General features: G+C 43.9%; 1 protein-coding gene across 3 annotated transcripts in view; it reads left to right on the top strand.

The window, feature by feature from the left end:
• The first annotated feature begins 350 nt into the window (after nucleotides 1-350).
• Nucleotides 351-23,189, top strand: part of LOC127045678 (ras-related protein Rab-10-like) — a 53,988-nt gene continuing 31,149 nt past the window's right edge. For all 3 annotated transcript variants that reach the window (XR_007772792.1, XM_050942071.1, XM_050942072.1), the window contains exons 1-3: nucleotides 351-592; nucleotides 11,789-11,849; nucleotides 13,264-13,402. Coding sequence is in view for 2 of the 3 variants with exons in the window: in XM_050942071.1 (XP_050798028.1) it covers nucleotides 436-592; nucleotides 11,789-11,849; nucleotides 13,264-13,402 (357 nt within the window). In the remaining variant the exon portion in view is untranslated. The remainder of the gene's footprint in view (nucleotides 593-11,788; nucleotides 11,850-13,263; nucleotides 13,403-23,189) is intronic.

Here is a 23,189-nt window from a genome sequence, read left to right as displayed (position 1 = left end):
GACACAGCCCCACCACCCCCAGACGCTCACACGCACAGGCAGACAGACACACACAGCCCCACCACCCCCAGACGCTCACACAGACACAGCCCCACCACCCCCAGACGCTCACACGCACAGGCAGACAGACACACACAGCCCCACCACCCCCAGACGCTCACACAGACACGCACAGATAGACACACGCAGCCGGGCGGGGGGAAGCGGCTGGCGCGGGGGAGCGCCAGCAGCTGTTTTGCAAGGCCGGAGAGTCCCGGGGCAGCTGGAGCCACAAGCGGCGAGGGCGGGTCCCTCCGGCCAGTCCTTGAGGCTCGAAGACCCGCCCCCTTCTCCGCGCGGTAGCCCTGGGCCCGGCCGGTTTCGGTTCTGCGCAGGCCGGGTGTTCTCGCCGCTCGCCCCTTTCTGGGACCACAGGACGTGGCTCCCGGACGGGACATGGCTGGGCCGGGGCACTGCTCCGCGGGGAAGCCGCTGCTGGTGAAAATAGTGATGGCCGGGGAGTCCTGCGTGGGGAAAACCTCCATCGTGAGGAGGTACACGGAGCCCAGCCCGGCCGGGCCGCCCCGCGCCGCCTCCTACATCGCCACCGTCGGTGAGTGACACGGAGCCAGCGCCCGGGCCCCGGCAATCTACACTGATATCCCCCCCCCACACACACACACACACGCATTCACACCCTCACAGGATAACACTCCCACGTTCACACATTGACATACACCCCCACATTCAAACCCTCACAAACTGACACACACCCGCATTCACACCTGACACACACATTCACACATTGATATTCCCCCCACACACACACATTCACACCCTCACAGGCTGACACACACCCAGGGCTGGCGCTACCATTTAGGCAGCCTAGGCAATCGCCTAGGGCGCCAGAAGAATTGGTGGGCGCTGTTTTGCCGGAGGGGACGGCAGGCAGCTCCGGTGGAGCTGCCGCGGTGGTGCCTGCAGAGGGTCCGCTGGTCCATGGCTCCGGTGGACCCTCCGCAGGCATGACTGCGGCAGCTCCACCGGAGCCGTGGGACCAGCGCACGGGGCGGCGAAATTGCCATGCGTCTAAGGCGCTCAAACCCTTAGCGCCGGTCCTGCACAAACCCGCATTCACACCCTTACAGACTGACACACCCACATTCACACACTGACATACACCCCCACATTCAAACCCTCACAAACTGACACACACCCGCATTCACACCTCGACACTCATTCACACACTGACATTCCCCCCGCATTCACACCCTCACAGACTGACACACACCCACATGCACACCTCGACACACACATTCACACACTGATATACACCCTACATTCACACCCTCACAGACTGACACTCCTACATTCACACACTGACATACCCCCCCGCATTGACAGTATGACAGACTGACACACACCTGCATCCACACCCTGACATGCACACATTCACACCTTGGCATACGCTCACTTTCACACTAAACAAATATTTATTTATATCTTCAAGACCTACTTTTATTCTGAAACACATTTCCAGTCTTTGCTATATTAGACATTTAAACACTGATGGTGAGGACCTAAATAGGGAGAAATGCATGGTCCTGTCTTTCCATCTTCAAATCTTCCTCTTACCAGCTGTCATGTGTTGGCATTAATTAATATTATATCTGTGACAGCCTCCTGTTGGTCTTAAAATTATTATTTATTTAAAAAATGTATTGCAGTAGTGCCTAGAGAATTTAACTAAGAACTTGTCTATACTTACCAGGGTATCCATGAGCTGTGATCGGTGCAATGGCAGTCAATTTAGCAGATCTAGTAAAGACCTGCAAAATCAACTGCAGATCGCTGTCTCATCAACTCTGTACTCTACCAGCTCGAAAAGAGTAGAGGGAGTCCGCGGGAGAGACATAAGTAGATCTAAGCTATTCATGTAACTCAAATTATGTAGCTTAGATCGAATTTCCCCTGTAGTATAGACAAGGCCTAAGTCAAGGCCCCATTGTGCTAGGTACTGTACACACACACACACAGAAAATTATACTGCCTGCTCCAAAGAATTTACAATCTAAATTAAAATGCCTAATTCCTTCATCTTCAATGATAGGTACAAAGTTAAAATCCTTTCCATCTATTTTACTGACCTTCGTAGATAATGATTTGTCAGACATAGTATCTCCAAGCGAATCTCTTCTTCTTCCATATATGTGGATGGCTGCGTTTGTAATTGCCTTGTTTCATGTGCTGTTTAGTGGAAGCTTATAGAAAAATTGTGCAGAGAAACCTGCATGTTCCAGCAGTTTTGCATATGCCCTAGACCAGGGGTCAGCAACCTCTGGCACGTGGCTTGCCAGGGTAAGCACCCTAGCGGGCCGGGCCAGTTTATTTACCTGCTGTGTTGGCAGGTACGGCCGATAGCGGCCCCCACTGGCCGGGTTCACCGTCCCAGGTCAATGGGGGCTGCGAGAAGTGGCGCAGGTGGGGGATGTGCTTCCCACCACCCCCATTGGCCTGGGATGGCGAACTGCGGCCAGTGGGAGTCGCGATCGGCCGAACCTACCGACACGGCAGGTAAACAAACTGGCCCGGCCCACCGGGGTGCTTACCCTGACAAGCTGCGTCCCAGAGGTTGCCAGCCTCTGCCCTAGACCAGCAGTTCTCAAACTTTAGCAACTCAAGGACCCCTATTTTCATTTAAAAATTTTCAGGGACCTCCAAGCCCCCCCGGCTCAGCCCTATGCCCCGTCACCACTCCATCCCTTTCTCTGAGGCTACACCCCCACCTCTTTCTGCCCCCAATCCACCTCTGCCCCTCCTCTTCCCCCCCACCCAAGCGTGCTTTGTCCCCGCTCCTCTCCCTCCCTCCCAGCGCCTCCTGCACACCCCTGAACAGCTGTTCCCCAGCATGCAGGAGGCACTGGGAGGGAGGGGGAGGAGTTGATCAGCAAGGCCGGAAGCCTCAAACATGATTCCACCCCCTTCCCTGAGCACCTCCTCCCCCTACCTTCTAGCACCTCCTGCATGCTGCTGAACAGGTGTTCCCCGGCATGCAGGAGGCACTGGGAGGGAGGGGAAGGAGTTGAGGGAGGGAGGGGGAGGAGGTGATCAGTAGGGCCAGTGGACCCCCTGGGGTATCCTTGGTCTGTGGACCTCAGTTTGAGAAATGCTGCCCTAGACTATCCCTGACCAGTGTTCTTATTGAAAACCTCATACAATTTATTACTCTTATCGTTAGAAATGTTGACTAATGCCTTTCTCCTCAATTGATATTGATTTAAATATGAATACTTAAGGTAAGTGAGGATGTCAGAATCTGGCCCTATGAGAACTGGATGAATTTGGCCCAGTTTTTAACTCCCTTACTTAAGTTGAGTAGTATTCTACTCTGCAAGTCATTCCATTGAAACCTATATGAATAAGGATATCAGAGCCTATCAGAAAGGGAGGTGTTGGTTAGTGAAATTGATCTTCGAAACCTGTAATAATGTACCTCATCCCTGTGGAATACCTGTGAGAGTGAATGTCTGCTTTCATGATGATACCTAATATTGGAAGTGAACTCATGCTCCTGAGACTTTTTTCTCAAACAGATAGAATTTCTGATACTCTACCTCTGTTCACTCAAGAATCAGAAGCTCCTGTGTATTACAAAACTGGTCATATTAGGAGTGAATTTTCAAAAGGCAAGTCTTAATGTGGTTTTCAGAAACTTCTAAGAAAGTTTTTGTCCCATCCATGCTGTAAGCAAATTATCCAAATCTGACTAACGATTATTTGCATCTGGTTTCAAAATCCCAAACAGGTCAATTTTGTAGTATACATTGGCCGTAGATTTTTAAAATAAATGGGTTGTGCTGGTGATAAGTGCCAGACTAACAGTACTGACAGTAGGAAGCCTCCTGTCCAGAAAAGTACAATGCAGGAAGCAACAGTTTAAATTTCTGCAGAAGCTTCCCAATGGGCCTCAGCTGTATCCTGGAGGGACAGTTTCCAATGATGATAGAACAGTTCAGACTTTATGTCCATCTAATCTTCTGTTTCTTTACTAAGTCTACCAGCAAGAGTAGCAGTTTTGATTTGGACATGTGTCTGATACAATCTTGACTGAGAGCTTTTCTTTCTTGCAGCCCATTGCACACTCATCTGAAGGTTATGAATGACTATTAATCATTACCTATCCGGCTGGAATTTCAACTGGAAATGAAGTAAAAGGCCTTTACCGGTACTCTGAGATATTTAGTTCCCTAGGAATCTGAGTTTTTGGTGGGGTGGTGTGTCATCAACTTACCTTTATTCAGAGATAAAGATAGCAGTCATAGAAGAAAAAAGATTGGAGGGGAACTGTTGAGGATCTCTTTTTGTGTCATGGCAACTAGGCATTCCATGTTGCTACAAGCCTGGTAAGACTACAACAAATAATGTCTTGGAGCTGTTAATAGACTCTACTTGCTGAAATTTTCTAAAATTATATATTTTAGAAAATGAAAACGTGCATTCACAGTAAATTTTCATTGAAAGCATTTTATGCAGCACTTAAGCTCTCAGGGATGGTTGCCCTTCCTCCTCTTCAATTATACAGTTTGGGTGAATTATAAGCAGTTTTCTAATTAAACTTACATGGATCATAAGGCAGATGAATCATATTGAGAATAGCAGACTATAAAGAATAACTTTTTATTTAAACAATGGCACAGGATAGAAAGCCATAGAGAGAGCCTGTGAACAAAAAAATCTTGTGTACAAGTGAACATGAAGCTTCTGCACAGTACTTTATTTGTTTTATTTATTATAGGTATGAAATAAGTTGTTATCCTATTGTCTTCTTGACAGTGCCATGTGCTTCTATGTGGGGAAAATATTTGTGGAGATCTTGGTTCTAAAAGGTGAAGCTTTCATTTAATTGGGGAAGGGAAAGAACAGAAGGGAAGGAACAGAGAAATGTATTTTGAATTTCTGTTGAAAGGGATGCATTCAAGTTCCACTTTTTTGTGGGAAGGGAAGTAGCAGACCATTGACTACATCCCTTTGAAAAGAAATTCAATACACAAGTTCCACTTGTATTTTGAATTTCTGTTCAAAGAGACACATTCATGAGTGTGGGTGTATGTAACATTTTTTGTCTTTGGTTTGTTATAGGTAAATTACAGAAACCTAAAACTGAAATCGCCTTTCAGACAAAGGTTTCTTTTTCTCTAGATTTGCAAATTGATCTGTACCATATTGTAGGTAAATGAACTAATTCTAGACGTCTGCATGGACTCCCTGACATTAATTTTATAAAAGAAGAGTGTAGGCTTGAATCGTTGATACATATGGTACTGTATGTAAGTATGGGCTATAAAATCTAATGGACTGTATGTACTGAGAATGCTAATAGTAATCTACATGTTTCCTGTTTTTTTGAACAGCGCCAGATTCTGTTGCTCTTATTTATATTGAGGAGTACTTTTCTCCACAAGTAGTCTAATTTGCAATCTGTTATTTAACAATACATGCGATTACTCACAGAGTGAGGTACTACTTGATATGAGTGAGAAGGACAGCATGTTAAATATGTAGCATAAGTGTATAACCACACTCTCATTCTGTTTAAGAGCTATTTGGGCCCAAATTAAATTGGCCTCCATCCCTACTATGTTCTGGCCCACTTGCCAGGAAGCTATCTAGAATCAATTACCCTGACCAGTTTCCCCTACACAGACCAATCCCCATGAGGATAGGTTTATCTCTATATATTGTATTTCTGTAGCCCTCGTTCCCTTAGTATCTAAATGGCTCACTGTTTCCCCTGCCTCTCTAAGGTATGGAAGTACTATAACCCCCATTTTACAGAAAGCACAGAAAGGCCAAGTGGCTAGCCCAAGATCTGATAGAGCAGGGACTTGAACCCAGGTCTTAAAGTTCTAAGCTAGTTTCTTAGCCATTGGATCATTCTGCTTCCTGAGGCTTAGGATGCTCTCCTTTTTTCCTCTCTGCCCTCATTAGAAGCAGTAGTGGAAGATTTCAGGAAGTAGATTTTTCAAGTCCTGCTGTACGCTTTTGAAGGGTAGGTTTCCTCTCCCTATAGTAGCTGATACATTTAAGACTTCCCTACAAATGGATTTGTTGCTAATTAACTCCATGGAAACTTATTCAGAAAGACAAGAGCCTTATCCGTGTTTAGGTTAATTCTAAATCTGTAAAATCTCAGGTCACAGATTTGTTTTGGGTGGTTAAACCACTGTCTTGGCTTGATAGCTGATCTGATTCCCTCCCATTGTGAAGAGATTGCTTGTTATTGGGATCGCAGTAGGGATGAGCCGTCTGCTTCTGTGGTGGCAGTGCAAGGTCTTGAGGGAACAAGAGCCTCATCTTTTCTGCTGGAGTTTCAGTCAGTGATGCATTCTGAGGTACTCAGTGTATTAAGAGAACTTCATCCCAGAACCTGTGCTTTGGATCCATGTCCTTCCTGGCTGTTGAAGGCCACTGGTGAAGTACTGACTCCCTTGCTTGTGGAGATCAACACCTCTCTTAGAGAGTGCAAGCTGTCTATTGGTTTGAAGGAAGCAATAATGCAACCTTTGCTCAAGAAGATGTTGCTTGATGCTAATGCTCTTGCTAATTGTCGATCAATAACACATTTTTCACTTTTTGGGTAAGACTGTGGAGAAGATTGTAGTGGGACAACTCTCATTATCTAGATGCCACTAACCTCCATGACCTATGTCAATCTGGGTATATAGACCTGACTTTGTCACAGAGTCAGTGATCTCCTCCTGGCAGTAGATGATGATGAGGTGTCCATGCTGGTATTATTAGATCTATCAGCTGCCTTCAATACCATTGATCATGGTATGTTGGTGACTCATCTGCATAATCTGACAGGAGTGGATAGGGCTGCTCCTCAGGGGCTTTGCTCTTTTCTTTCAGAGAGATCTTAGCAGATAATTATGGGCTATTGCTTCTCCTCTCAAAGAGCTCTCAAATGTGAGGTCTCGCAGGATGCCATTCTGTCATCTCTCCTTTTCATATCTGGGTCAGTTAGGAGGGTCAGTAAGTAGGCAGGGGGTGCAGTGTCGTCAGTATGGTTTAGATTAACTGTAGGTCTGTCTAGTCTGATCTGGACAGTACAGTTCAGTGCCTTAACCAATGTCTAGTTGAGATGAAGGCACGAGTGAGAGCAAGCTAGCTGAAGCTCACCCAGGTGAGAGAGATGATGGGCTGGGAAAAGCCTCTGGAAGAGATGGCAGAGGTAATATCACCACCCTTTGATTAAAGGAATACATCTGCCATTAGTTATTAGTGTTGCAACTTAGGGGTGACTTTAGAGTCCCAGCTGTTGTTTCACAATCATATTACAGCAGTGACCCAGTAAACTTTTTGGCCAGGAAGTTACCTTTTCTTTCAAATGCAGAGTCACCACTGTTATCCGTGCTTTTGTTACCTGAGGATTAGCGTATTGCAATGTGATGCTTGAGACTACACCTTAAATTTAAAACCATTTGAAGACTAAGGCTTGTGCAGAATGCCTCTGATTGCTTATTGGGTGGCACACTGCTTGCCCATTGGTCTCTAGCTACGGCCTATGAAGCCCTTAATAGCCTTGGACCTGGCTACCTAAGGGATTGCCTCTCCGCATGCCATACTGCCACAGCCATGGCCAGTAGAGGTGTTCAGGCTGGATCCCCCTCTTAATAAGAGAGCAAGATAGTTGGCAGGGCATTCTCTGTGAAGATTCTAAGATTCTGGAACTTGCTTCCTGTCTTGACCTGAAATAACCTGAATTTGGTGACTTTCTGGGCATGCTGTAAAAGGCACCTAATTGAGAGGGGTTTTGGAAAGGACTGAGAGTATGCTTCCTAGATGCTGAGGGGGGTGCATGGTGGTTGGCTGGCTGAGTTTCTGTGGAACTGATTATTGTAAAGCTGATGAATTTTAATTTAGTTGTATTTATTGTTACATACTTAATTATGTTAGTTCTCCTGGAACCTTGAATAGGCATTTTTATTATTTAAATATAAAGAGAGAATGAATCATAAATATCCTGTGGCTGTAATAGTTTAGAAATCACACTTAGAAGTTGGTCTGGTTTATATCACATTCTGGTTTTATGTGAAGAATCCAAAGAAGAAAATACAAGCTCCTGTATTCAAATAACTTTTATCTCTGGGATGATGATCAATGTTAGTTTTGTTATGTTGATCATATTATATAACACATTGGCCTCAAACCATCTGAAATCTGTGAGCTGTCTTTGGCACTATATTTTTCATTTTTCTTTCTTGTCTTTTCAATTTGCTAAGTTTGATTGAAACTTCATATAAAGACATGAACAATTCATGCATGCAGTACATATTGACTTCTGTTTTTCACTAACATTCATTGACCTTTTTAGGTCAATGCATTTAAGTTAACTTAAGTCAATATGCCTTATTTTAATTTAGATTACATTTTGGTCTGATTCAGCAGTCTCTAGTTCCTTTTTTATACAGAAAAAAGTCATGTCAATTTATTATTAAAATTTATGTCAAATAAGAACTCTTTTCCTGTAGGGCTGGAATTGCCTCGCTGGGTTATAATTTTTTTAAGTATTCCCAACTCAGCCATTTGAAAGTGACCTTCCAAACCTCCACCACATATCATGTTCCTATCGAGTGCTGTAACATCTGCTGTAGAAAGCTGAACAAACAGTTAAACCAAATTCTATAAGTGGTTCTTCGAAATGCAAGAAGGAATATTTTTCTTCAAATTTGTAGGTTGCCTGATATGAGCATATAAACATGTTTTGGTAAAACTATATTTCCAGCCACCTTTACTAATTTCTTCAAGAAAGTTTAACATAATATTTATTACAGCTGCCAATTGCATTATTTCATTTTTCCCTTCCATTAAAGTTTCAGTGAGAATTTTCAGCAGCTAAAGGGCACGATCCATATAATAATTTAAACCTCTCCATCCAAACAGCACCCCCACACCAACTTTTAATACTAAGTAGAATCTTGCACCTGAAGGCTGATCCCCCAAAGTCTACTATAAGATGCATTTGGAAGTTAAAAGAAGGGAGATTTTCTGGTATTTTGCCATTTTATTGCACTCTTCTGAATACTTGCCTTTGACAGAGGAGTTAGGCAGCGAGGTTCAAGTAGGAATCAAAATGATGATTCTAACATCAAATTGTTCATTTTCTGAGAACTTGCATTGGAACATTTAGATTTAATGTAAAGCACAGAAGCAGAAGAATGATGGTTCTTTATCTCTACACAGGCAAATATGGTTTTAACCAAATAACATAAGAAAAAAACCAAAAGCTCCCTAACATTGTTAATCTTTCTAAACTATAAAATGAAAGTTCCTTTCTGATATATCATCCCTTTGTTAGAGTGGGTTATTTTTTTATCCTCTTGCTGCACAGTAAACTTGATAACAGAATCATCAAACATTAATCTGAAAGGAAGGGCTTTTGAAAAAAAAAGTCTTTGTGTTTGTCAGGCAATAATTGAAATTCAGCAATCTTTCCATTGCTAGGGATGTGGCTAGCATTCTCTTATAAATCTCCTCTCTACAGGGGACCAGATTGCGGAAGCAGGGGGGAATGTGATGGTACTCTTCCATGCTCTGCCCATAAAATAAGCTCCACATACATAACATGCTGCTCACAATAGAGTGTGCAGATGTTCAAATATAACCATGGAGTGGAGTCTGATTGCTCCCATGGGCTCTGCTGGGCTCGGCTTCCCCTCAATGGAGCTCTTGTGTCCTGCTGAGCTTGATATTGGCTCTGCCTGGGGCAGGCTCATGTAGCAGGGAGCTCTGCAGTGTTTCTTTAGCTTGGCTTCTTGATTTGGGGAGGGAGGTTGGGTAGTAGTGTCTCCCAATCCCACTTACAGGTGGTGTCAAACTGAGCCGTCACTCATAGTAGATAGTGTATATCTTAAGAATGTGATCTTTTCTCACCTTTCTTTTATGGTTTAGTGAGCAGTGAGTTAACAGCATTGACTTAAAGTATTGTCATTGATATCTGTGTTAGTACCCATTGAGATGAATGGTACGGAACACATCTCTCGGAGCTATGGTTGCAGGTTCTGCAAATGTGGGTAGATGTCACTGCATCATTTACACTTGGGTCATATTTTTGAAGTTACCTTAGCAACCATAACAGCTAGAGGCTTATTTATGTTTTTAAATGAAAGCTTAAAGCTTGTCTACGTGAACATTCAGTATATGAGCAGTCGCATACACTAAGGAACTGTTAATGCGCAGCAGCAAGATCCACATGGACAGTTAGTGCACCACAGGCTAGTCCAGGGTAGATTCACACTCAAGCTTGCCATGTACTAAATATGCGCATAAAGAAGCTCTTAGATTATAGAAAACAAAAAGCAACCTGAAGGAGGTGCAGGTACCATTGTTTGTGTGCTGAATCTAAGCTCTGCCCCTCTGTCTAAAACACAGACTTCACCAGAACTGAAACCACAAACCTGATGTTTTTCATGTTCCTTTTCTATCAGAGGAGAGTTATTTTAGGAGCATTACAAAGGACAGTTTTGTTCTATTTTGGAATCGTTGAAGTTAAGAGAGATTTCTAGAATTATGGCTATTAGCCCACAGCTAAGGGATAAGAAGAAATTTACAAATTGAAGACTATAGAAGATAGACTATTAGGGCTATTCTTCTGAGACAGTCTAAAGATGCTGCTGATTTTACTTCTGAAAAATAAGCAGCTGTGGTACAACAGTTCAAGAATATAGTAGGTATAGACCTCTGAGTACTGTAGGTTCTGATAGCTTGAGGCTTGACTCATGAGCATTACTTAAGAAAACTTGCAGTTGAAGGTGTCCTCTAGGGTTTGAAATGTAGTATCTCTCTTCATAAGCTTATCCTTTTGTGGTGTAAGGTATTTATTTATCTGTAACATGGTAGCATCAAAACCAGAATTGCACTCTGGTTTCCAACTTCAGTGATGTCCATTACAACATCTCTTTATTACACTTTAACACAATATAGACTTTTCTTGACATGCAAAAAGGGTGTACTTTTTCAGTTGTGTTAGCCCAGTCAAATTAGTTTAAACACTGCTTTACCCGGACACTGCTTTACCGCATTATATCCGAATCTGTGTTATATCGGGTCACGTTGTATCGAGGTAGAGGTGTAGTAGGTCCAGAATAAGTTTCAGTACCAAAACATTTTGGAGTTTGAGGCATAAACATATAAATGGAAGGGTAGTATAGAGGTATGGTCTTTACTTGAACACGTGGCCACTTATTTTTGTATCTAATTAATTCAGTTAATTCATCTAGTCCTGTTGATGTAATCCTGGACACTTCTTTTCAGTAATGTTGCAGTAAAGGCTAAAGAATGGCATAGGGTGAGCAAATGCCATGTTAGCATTTGTCACTAAACCTCCATGCAGAACTACAGCACTGTTATTATGGGACTGATTCCCTTAGCAGAAATTGCCAATATTGTGACAGTTTTGTGCATGGGCCATCAAACAGCTGTCATGTCACTTGCCAGCTAATGCTGGTTTGTAGCTATAGTTTCCGAGTTGACCATGCACAATGAGTGACTGAGTATAGAACTTTGACCAGTCTGCTAGTTAATTTCAGTAAATTACTGATGTATATCAAAAATAACTCTTATAGTTCTTTTTTCCCTATCTCAGTTTTGTATATATACAATTAGTGGTTTATTATGATTTTTGGTTGATGTTGGTTGGTGTGCTTCCATTTCTCTACATCCCCAAAATAACTTTTATTTACAAACAGTCTCCATAAGAAATAAATGTTATTTCAAGACATGTAACATATTTTCTTGTTTCTTTTAGGCATTGATTTTAAAGTAAAAACAATAACCTTTAATGATACAACAGTGAAACTTCAAATATGGTGAGTTATAATTTGTTCCACAGATGAAAGCCAGCTAAATTATAGAACTGTACACTGTGCAAAATTTTGTCTAGCTTTGATTATTTGTCCTCCTACAGTGTAGTGATCATATTAAAGCTTGCAGTAGTGTGAGGACACCATGTTTAGAACAACTAGTACATGTTTTTTAAAAAACAGTTATCTTAGAAACATTTAACATTGAGTTATTGTAACATATGGATAAAATGTAAACCTATATTCCGTACCAAATATAAGCAACTTTATTAAAATGATCAACTTAAAAGAAAAAGCTAGGAGATTTGGATTTAAATATTTCATTAGCCTACAAACATATGTTCATAGGATCAGGTTTAGGATCTTGGATGAAGACTAGCAAGGTGATTCTTTGGGCACCATAATCTTATTTTTAAATAAAAGGGGGTGTTTTGGGGCTGCAGCTTGGTGGGTTCTGTATATATTTGCCAATTTTTGAGTTTCCAGCCACTAGATCTCCAGTGGCTAGAGGGTTTGGATGCATTCTGGTGAGTTTTTTTTAGTCCTTGTCTACATTTAGGGTAAGATTCTTTGCTTATCTAAATTGCAAGCACAGAACTCACAGCCCAATAGGAGGAGGGGCTTTGGTGGCTTTTGAGCTACTTACGCATTTACTTGATCCTGGGCTGTCTTGTAATCTCTAACATAATCTAGACAGCTCTGGAAGCCTGTCTAAATTACAGCCACCTCCCCAGGATGCTATAAGGGCCATAGTGCTGCCTGGAATCTCTGCAGCCTGCATATCACTCCAGCCTGCCCCCAACATTCTCCCTTTGCCAGGTCTTACAAAGGGATGCTTAGAAAACTACATTACACCTGTGCTGGGGAAATCATCCCCTAGCCTGATCCAATCATTTTAGAGCAGCTTTACACCACTTTACCCAGTGCAAAGAGGCAAGAGCAAGAGTGAAAACCTCACCTGTAGGGTTTTAGCTATTGGTGTAGCTATCCTAATCTAGCCATACTAATGCTGAAATGCTGCTCTTCTGCAGCTTACCCCAAAGTATGCTTCTGTAGTAGAAGTCATAGTTTATTCCAGTGCAAACATTCTGTACTAAGGGTTGTGCAAATGCAGTTACATAAGTTCAATTACACTGTGGTTAAAAATTTAATGTAGACAAAACCTATTTTTGTCTTTCTTTCAATTATTCAAGTATAGGCTCTAGAATAGTCAACAATATTAACATAAATGCCCAAAATAGTTTGCCAGCTCTTTCCCTGCAGAATGGCATGTATTCTACCACCTCTACCGTAGTTTCCCCACCTCTCTCAGAAAACAGCTCAAAATTGGGGCTGTATTCTTTAAGTTGCACTGAAAAAACCATATCCATACTCTTTCAATGTATGCAGTACCAAGTGACTCCTTTCTGCTGTATTTCAGGGATACTGCTGGTCAGGAACAATTCCATACAATTAGTACTAGTTATTTTCGTGGAGCACGTGGCTTTGTTCTGGTCTATGACATAACAAACTCAGACAGTTTTCAGGGTATAACAAGCTGGATGAAAGATATACATGAGGTAAGAACCTAATTGCAGTTGATATTTTGCTCATTAAACATCTTTATTTCCTGAGTTACTGTACTTAATATGTGTTAATAAATACACGAAAATTGTTGTTACAGCTCCAGTTAAATACCTCTTGCCTGAGCTTATTCCATTCTGGCCTTGCTTGCAGTATACCATTGTTGTAATAGATTCATAATACTTAGAGATGAAAAAACCAACTAGGACATCCAGACCATCTGTTTATTAATGCCAAATTGTTTTCTGCAGTTATTTCCCTCCATCTTTTGTCAAGTCTAGTTTTAAATATTTCAAGTTATGGGGCTTCCATCACTAAAGGGAAGTCACCGTGATCTAATTAGCTTTGTATCAGGAAGACCACCCCATTGTTCCTAGTTACCTCATCCCAGGTATCAAACTAAACAGTTCCTCTCCATTTTTGTGATAATGTCTTTGTGTGTGTGTGTGTGTGTGTGTGTGTGTGTGTGTGTGTGTGCGTGTGTGTGTGTGCTGTTGTGTTCCCTTTGGATGCTTATTCAGACAATTCATATTTATCTTGTTTAATCTTTCCTCATAAAGTTCTAGCTCCTTACATTAGATTGATAGTGAAAAACAAAAATATTCTTTTAAAATATTTTCTAGGAATATGAACAGGGTAATCGTTGTTGCAGATCAGCCTAGAAACAACCAATTAGTGAGTCTTATAATTGAAGAACAGGAATAATAAACACTTAATCGAACTCTAGTATGCTATCAATTTATGGAGTGTCTTGGGTAAAATATATTGGGTCATTCATTGTAAAATATGTGTTTTTAAGCAATAACTGTTAAAACACAGGGCATTTTGTGAGAATTAATTACTGACTGGGAGAAGAGGTCCCTCCTGTGCCAGGGCTGTAGCCCAAATGAGTCATTAATCCCCAGTAAATGCTTAGTGCCAAGGTGGTTGTTGCTACTGTAAGTTAAAAATGTGCAGGAGTGTGCAGGTAAAACCAAAGTGCAGATTTCATTAAATGTGTAATGCAATTTCACTTGGTAAGTACAGGGCATTGGCCTGCTAAACCCCAGGTTGTGAGTTCAGTCCTTGAGGGGGCCACTTAGAAATCTGGGGCAAAAATCAGTACTTGGTCCTACTAGTGAAGGCAGGGGGCTGGACTCAATGACCTTTCGGGGTCCCTTCCAGTTCTGTGAGATAGGATAGGTATTGTTAGAGAACTCCTGTGTTGCATGTTAGTCAGTCAAATCAGAGTGTTGAGACAATTAAAACATCCATCTTACAATTTTATTTATTTATTTTCTTTATATTCACATAATACAGATTCTAAAAGCACCTATTCATTGCTGTATGCCCTTTTTACAAATATTAAAAATCACAATCCATGTAAATTACCATATTCAGTAACTTGGCCTCAATCAAAACTAACTAATCAGTATATTAATATATCACACTGTAAGTGATTTTGTGTTTGTACTCCACTTATACTAACAGCGTACTAAGTAGGTATTGTCTTTAGTACCGAATTTATTATTACTGTTCAAGTGAGTTCACGATGTACAAGAACTTTAATATTTAGACTATTTTAACATTCAGATCTAAAGGTAACGTAATACTCTGACAGTACATGCAAAGCTGAATAGAGAGATTCTCAAGGAAGACTACCAAAAGTTTAATTTACAAAGTCACTGCATATTCAGTACAGATGGGGCTACACCAGAACTGTAGAGCACCTATTAACAGCATATTTATTGCAGGAAAATGACTTCAAAAACTGAAATCTTTTTTTAGAAGTTGCATAGAATTGCAGACAAAAGTGAATTTAGTACAATATTCCTTTCTTCTGTTGATTTGGAAGATAATTTACAGGCTTCAGAGATTGTGTGTAGCTCTTCAGAAAGACTGAGAATTCCCTATACCTATATATATTATATGAAAAGTAATAACTATGCCCAAAATCCACTTGAGGAAACTTACCCACTACCTTTACCTACCTAAATGCCTTGAACAGGATTCACAGTGGATACCCCAAATGGAATCTGAACCAGCATAACCTCTGTACATGGACACAGTGGCCCAGAGACTCACCTGTGTTAGGATTGCTTTGTATCAGGCTAGTGTCAGAAAGTGGCTCTGAAAACAGCATAACCAACCATGAAAGATGATCTCAGTTTAGGGGGATTCTGTGGTGGCATAAGAGTTGTCATAATGGCTCCTATGACATCCACCTTCTCTGCAGTCATTGTAAAGAAAATGACTTGGAGAAAAGGCTGTGGTCAGAGCTTCCCCAAGCCGTAGTGATCTTAGATTTTTGCAGTAGTCCCTTGGGGTCGTTAGCAGGGGTCCCAAATTACATCAGCATTTAGGCTACACTAATTTACACCAGAAGCATGACCCTGCACCTAGCAGAATATGGAACGTAATAGGTACAACTAATGGGAGAGAGAGGCTCCTACGAATGGGATCCACAAAAGCCAGAATGATAAAGGCAGGGACCCGCCTAATCTAGTCAATAGAAGATGCCACCTTTCTCATGGAGTTTGGCACCTAAGGGCAGGTCTACACTACCGCATAAGTCAATCTAATTTAAGTCTCTCAGGGGTGTGAAAAAGCTCCCCCCCCACCAAGCATTGCAAGTTTCGCACTCTCCACATTGCTTTGTCAGTGGGTGATGCTCTTCCGCCAGCATGACCTCCACTTCTTGTTGAGGTATAGTAATTATGCCGATGGAAGAGCGCTGTCCCCTCCGCATAGCGTGTCTTCACCAGATGCACTGTAGCAGTGCCGCTGCATCAGTGTGCTGATGTAGTGCTGTAGTGTAGACTTGTCCAGAGTCTATGCTGCAGGGAGGTGCTTGTTTCTCTTTGCAATCCACAACCAGGAACCCCCTCTTCTGGAACCAGGTGGTTTAGGTGCCGACTCATACTTGCAAGAATGAATTAGGCACCTGCCTAACTCCACACAAAGTGGCTGCCGAGAGGAAAAGAAAGAGAAGCAGGACCTCTCACACAGCATTTTTCCAAATGGTAAGGGTACTCACCTGGATTGCGCGAGTCCTCCAGTTTGAGTACTTCACACTCTGATGGGGTGAAGGGATTTGAAGAGGGATCTGCTGCCTCTCGGTGGAGTGTCCTAACCACTGTCCTCTTAAGTGATTGTCACTCTTTTTCTCGCCTGATTATGATTTAATTTTTCAATGTTTAATTATAGTGGCCTGAGATTTTGAAGGCTCAGTGAGGTGATTCTTTGAAACATCCAGGCTTAACTGATTGATTTTATATAAGAAAAGGAGATGTTTGTGTCCTGCTGCTGATGAGATGGAGCTCATGCAGACACGGGCAAACTACGGCCCGTGGGACCATCCTGCCCAGCCCCTGAGCTCCCAGCTGGGGAGCCTAGTCCCTGGCCCCTCCCCCACAGCCATGCCGCCGCGTGGGCTGTGCTCTGGCTCACCGCTCCCACTGGTAAGGAGGTGAGGAGCAGGAGGGTTGGGTAAGGGAGTGGGGGGTCCTTGGGGGCAGTCAAGGAGGAGGGAGTGGTTGGATGGGGAGGAGGTTCTGGGGGGGCAGTCAGGAGAAGGGAGTGGGAGTCCCAGGGGGCCTGTCGGGGGGTGAGGATGTGGATAGGAGTCGGGAGGGCAATCGGGACAGGGAGCAGGGGGGGTTGAATAAGGGGGTGGAATCCCGGGGGGCAGTTAGGGCGGGGGGGTCCTGGGCAGAGGTGGTCCGGGGACAAGAAGCAGGTGTGGTTGGATAGGGGTGAGAGTCCCGGGGGGGCTGTCAGGGAGCAGGGGTGTAGCTAGGAGTTGGGGCAGTTGGGACAGGGAGCAGGGGGGTTAGATAGGGGGCAGGGGTCCCGGGAGGGGGTGGTCAGGGGACAAGGAGCAGGGAGGGTTGGATAGGTTGGAGGTTCTGAGGCGGACAGTCAGGGGGCAGGTAGTGAGAGGGGGTGGATAGAGGAAGGGGGCCAGGCTGTTTGGGGAGGCACAGCCTTCCCTACCCAGCCCTCCATACAGTTGTGCAACATCGATGTGGTCCTTGGGCCAAAAAGTTTGCCCACCCCTGTACATACCATTTAAAAAAAAGTCAGGGGAAGTTCTTGAAATAACTTGGAAGTAATGCAGCTATTCGACCCTGCTCCACTAAAAGGTTGCGTGCATTAGTTAGTTAGTTTTAGCATGTGTACAGCTCTTATAAACAGTAATTAAGGCTACATCTATCCTGTGAGCTAGGGGTATGCTTCCCCTGCTCGTGCACACATACTTGTGCTAGTTCTCATAGAGCTTGCCCACGTATAAACAGCTGTGTAGCTGTGGTAACGCAGGCACCAGCAGTAGAGGCATGGCTGAGCCATGCCAAGCACATGCCCCTGGTTTCAGGCAAGTTTGTATTTGGCACAGCTCAGCCATGCCTCCGCTGCCGTTACTGGTGGCGTCATGGCTAGTCTGCTACCTATACTTGTGCTAACGCAATGAGAGCTAATGCGAGTATGTGTACGCGAGCAGGGCAATCACACTACTAGCTTATATTGTAAACATAGCCTAATTGTCCCAACACCCCTGTGATGTAATGTCTCTGTAAAATGCTTACTTTGGTGCATAGTCTTATCTCCTAGACCTCCCTGATTTGTGTTACCGAGCTGCTCTCCTTTATGGTTATATTGTAATGACTGCGGAACTGATGAGCTGGCTCCTAAGGAAATTGTGCGTAGAGTTGTTTGGGGATTTTTCAACAAACCTTTTCTTGCCAAAAAATGCCCATTTGTTGAAACTGAAACTGTTCTCAAACCAAGGTTGGTTTCAGTGAATCTCCTGACTTGAATTATGCTTGGATAAAAGAAAGTTCTGAAATTGTTGTGACATTTTTAACAGAAAGTTTTACTTCCTAGAGTCAAAACAACTTTGATTTTGAATTTTTAGTTAATTTAGATTAAAGAAAAGTTTTTAAAAGGTTTTAAAAAAGAAAAAAAGTTCAAAATCTAAATGAAGTGTTCTTCAAGTAGTGTGCATACAGGTGCTGCTCCACTCTAGGTGTATGAATGCCTCTCTGTGCCTTTGATTGGAGATTTCTCATAGCTGTGTCTGTTTAGCCTGCACATGCATGTTAGTCAGTTCTACAGCATTATGTGGGCAAACCGCCATCAGTTCCTTCTCAATTGCCTCAGCCTGAGATGGAGCTCTGACAGTAGTCCTTGAAAGAATGTGCCCGTGACTTGCCAGATAGAGAACCTCTCTCTAAAACATTGAGGTCATTGGTATCTTGAGCTTCACCAGCTCTTCAGTCAGGTACTTCTGAGGCTGCTGGTTCCTCAGGTGCCAGGGGCACAGCTAGATCTCAAGGCGGCAAAGCCATGGGCCTGGAGAGACCATCAGTACTGTTACCAGACTGGGGTGGCAAGAAGAGCTCTTCCTCTGTACCAAAAAAGCCCACTCGGGTACTGACCGTGCTTCCCTTGGAGCACACAAGAGCTTTGGTACCGTCAGTGACTGTGCTTGCCTCCGAGTGCCCAAAGCCTACATACTGATAACCCACATGGTACCGCAGGAGTTCCAGTTTCCCAAGGACATGGCTATATTTGAGACACTCAATTCTCCGCTACTCAGCTCTGAGATGCTGTCAGTACCGAGAACATCCAGATCGCCTGAACTTCGCCTGGTACCAGGCACTCCACCATTCCTGAGTGAACTTGAGGAAGAAGATTCTCATGAAGACCTCGCCTCGGTCTCTTACGTGTCAGTTCAGGGTTCTCCTCTTCACTCCTACGGCAGTCCCTTCCCAGAAGCCTCTGTTGGAGTTGCAACTGTTTGCACCCATGATTACCACCAACGCCTCACTCATATGAACGTCCTTGGGTGCTGCCTCCTATGCCTTATGTACCTCCTTCCATGCCATGTTGGAACCCCTGGGCAGCTTATCACCAATAGTTTTCCAGAGTGTCAAGTGTCACCCGCCATAGAGAGAAGCAACCTTTATCACCTACAGGAGGCTAGAGTTGTTGAAGGGATGTCTCCTATGACTAATATCTCCTCTTCCCCTCAGGTTGAAGCAGTCATGCCTCCTTCTCTATCCCTGGGGGATGATTTTAAATATTTCCAGGACCTGGTCTAGAGACTCTCAGACTCCCTACAGATTCCCCTCAAAGAGGTGACAGAGCCTTATCTTAAGCTGTTCAGCATCTTCCACTCAGTGTCATCAGCCCCCATAGCTTTGCCTGTTGATGAAGCTCTGCTGGACCCAGTGAAGATCATCTGGCACACTGCAACATCTATTCTGTCCGTATGCGAAAGAGTGGATAAGAAGCATTACACCCTTGCAAAGATCTCAGAATTTTTATTTTCCCATCCCTCACCTAACTTCTTGGTAGTTGACACAGTGAATGAACATGGTAGGCAGCACCATGCTAAAACCATGCCTCATGAGAGAGACCACAAGGGTCTGGATCTACTGGGGAGGAAGTCTTATTCCTCAGCCTCCCTACAGTTTAGAATTGCCGATTATCAGGCATTGATGGCAAAGTACAACTGGATGAATTATATCAAGCTAAAGTCTTTCATGAAACTTTTGCCGACAGAACACAGGGAACCATTCCAGGCAATTATTGTAGAGGGTCAACTATTTGCCAGGACAACCCAAAAGCCTCCCTTGACACTGCTGCTACCGCCTCCTGTTCAATCGCTATGTTGGTGGTAATTAGAAGAGTTTCCTGGCTCCAACTCTCTAAATTCCCAAAAGAGGTTCAGAGTACAGTAGAGAACTTTGGTTTTGATGGGTCTAAGTTGTTCACAGATAGCACGGACGAGTCTCTGTGAACAATGAAGGCCTCTAGCGCTACCTTGCGTTCTCTTGGTATTTATATTATGTGACATGATCAGGCTAGATGTCTACAGGAGAGTGTTAGAAGGCAGATGTATTAGTCCCAGATAAAGTAGATCCCTTTTTCCCTGGGTAAAGTAACAAGGGCAGTTCCAGAACAAGCAGGAACTTGCTGGAACCAATTAAGGCAGGCAGGCTAATTAGGACACCTGGAGCCAATTAAGAAGAAACTGCTAGAATCAACTAGGACAGACTGGCTAATCAAGGCACCTGAATTTAAAAAGGACCTCACTTCAGTTTGTGGTGTGCATGCAAGGAGCTGGGAGCAAGAGGCACTGGGAGCTGAGAGTGAGAAGGTGTACTGCTGGAGGACTGAGGAGTACAAGCATTATCGGACACCAGGAGAAAGGTCCTATGGTGAGGATAAAGAAGGTGTTGGGAGGAGGCCATGGGGAAGTAGCCCAGGGAGTTGTAGCTGTCACGCAGCTGTTCCAGGAAGCATTCTAGACAACTGCAGTCCACAGGAGGAGTTGACCTGAACCGTGGGTTCCACTAGAGGGGAAGGTCTCTGGGCTGTTCCCCGACCCACATGTTGGATCAGCAGAGACTGTGGGGATTGTTCTCCTTCCTTTTCCCCACGCTAGCCGGTGATGAGGTTATCTGAGTAAAACAGCAGATTTGACCCATGAAAGTGGCCAAACTGAGGGCTTCCATGAATCTCTTAGGCAAGTGAATCTGCCAATAAGCACAGAACCCACCAAGGTAGAGGAGGAACTTTGTCACAACACCCACCTAGAAGAGAAAACTCAGCAGGTCTCAGAGAGCCTGCCATGTCCAGTTCCTTTACCTCCCAGAGAGCCTGAGTCAAACCAAAAGAGGCAGAGATCTCAGAGAAGGAAACCGTCCTCTTCTCAGCCTCCTTCCTCGCACTCGTCCACCTCCAAGCAGCCATTTTGACAGGTTGGTTAAGGGCCTGAATTACCATCCTCGTCCTCTTCAGTTGCCCCTATTCACCAGCCTTCCTCTCTTCGGCGGCTGCTTTCACCACTTTAGGTGAGCCTGGGAATCGATCACTACAGACAAATGGGCTTTGGAGATCATCTTCACAAACTACATGATCCACTTTACTTTACTCCCACCAACGAACCCCCCCTTGTCCATCCCTTTTCAGGGTCCCTTCTCACAAGAGCATGCTTTGTCAAGAAATAGACGCTCTTACATTTAGGAGCTATAGAACCGGTCCCCATGCAGCACAGAGGAAAGGGGTTTTATTCAAGATACTTCCTGGTACCAGTGAAGAGTGGAGGTTAGAGACCCACCCTAGACCTGAAACTACTCCACACCTGTGTGAAGGCACAGACATTCAAAATGGTGACACTTGCAGCGATAATTCCATCACTAGAACAAGGGAACTGGTTCTCAGCCCTCGACCTTCAGGATGCATAGCTCCACGTCACTGTCCACCCATCCCACAAACAATTCCTGTTTCATGGTTGGCCATGACTATTTTCAATACCAAATGCTCCCCTTTGGCCTGTCATATGCCCTAATGGTCTTCTTGAAGGTCAAATTGGTAATAGCTGCACAGCTCCGCAGGAAAGGTATCTTAGTATTCCCTTGCCTGGATGACTGGTTGCTGAAAGGCCACTTCTTGGAACTGGTGTCTCGGGAAACTTCTGAAGCCATAGATTTCTTCTTCGAATTGGGCCTGCAATTAAACATACAAAAATCCACCTTGATCCCTGTGCAAAACTTAGAATTCATAAGAACACATTTTGATTCAGTAACAGCAAGCACCTAACTTCCTCTCCACAGATTTGTGGCTCTTTCCAATATAGCATACAATTCAGCTCAGCCCCCAAATCACAGTCAAGAACTGTGTTCAGTTACTACGACACATGGCAGCCACCACCTTCATTACAGAATATGCCAGACTTCGAATATGCTACCTTAAAGGGTGGCTCAGAATTGTCTGTTCACCAACCAGACACAATTTAAATCTGCTTCTTTCCGTACCTACCTCTGTAAAACAATCCCTCAACTGGTGGAAAGACCATCACAATGTATGCACAAGAGTCCTATTTCCCCCAATGATGGTCATAACAATGGACACCTCTCTGCTAGGGTGAGAAGCTCATCTAGACACTTACACAATCCAAGGCAAGTGGACGTCAAGCTCCTGGATGCTAGACATCAAGCTCTTGGAACTCAGAGTGGTCAGATATGCCTGTCTCCAATTCCCACTGCTAATCAGGGGCAAACACCTAAAGATGATGACAGACAATATGTCATTCATGTTGTACATCAATCGCCAAAGGGGCACAGGATCCCCCTCCCTTTGCAGCAAGGCTGTCAGGCTTTGTAATTGGTACATATGCAACCAGTTCGCCCACACAGCAGTCTGTCTCCCAGGGGTTCAGAGCATGACTGCAGGTGCACTCAGCAGACTCTTCTCCCAAGACCACAATTGGGAAAGTAGACCTTCACATATTTTGTTAATGAGGCACCCCTCAAGTAGACTTGTTCACCACAGAGTCAAACAAGAAATGTAACCACCCTCCTTGAGGGGTGGATTGGATCACCAGTCCATAGGGCATGCTTTTCACCTTCAGTGGTCATCAGCCCTACTGTAAGCATTCCCAGCGTCTCCTCTGATAGCCAAAGTTATGCTCAAAATAAAGGAAGACAGAGCCAGAGTCATCCTAATAGTTCTGGACCTGGCCCAAACAAACATGTCTTTCTTACCAGTTACAGCTGGCTGTTTGCTGTCCGATAACTCTTCACACAGCTCTCCATCTTCTCTCCCAGGAGGGTGGGAAGATTTTTTCATCCCAAACTCACGGTTCTTCATCTCAAAGTGTGGTTGGTTGATGGCTCTCAGGATTAGAGACAGCCTGCTCAGGAGATGTAAAAAGAGAACTATTACACAACAAACAAGAAACAGTCTATTTGGTACACATAGTCTCAAAAATGGACACAGTTTGCCAGCTGGCGT

The sequence above is a fragment of the Gopherus flavomarginatus genome, chromosome 2, assembly GCF_025201925.1.
Source record: "Gopherus flavomarginatus isolate rGopFla2 chromosome 2, rGopFla2.mat.asm, whole genome shotgun sequence".
NCBI lineage: Eukaryota > Metazoa > Chordata > Testudines > Testudinidae > Gopherus > Gopherus flavomarginatus.
The sequence above is the reverse complement of the archived record's forward strand: the minus strand, read 5'-3'. Positions and strand labels throughout refer to the sequence as shown.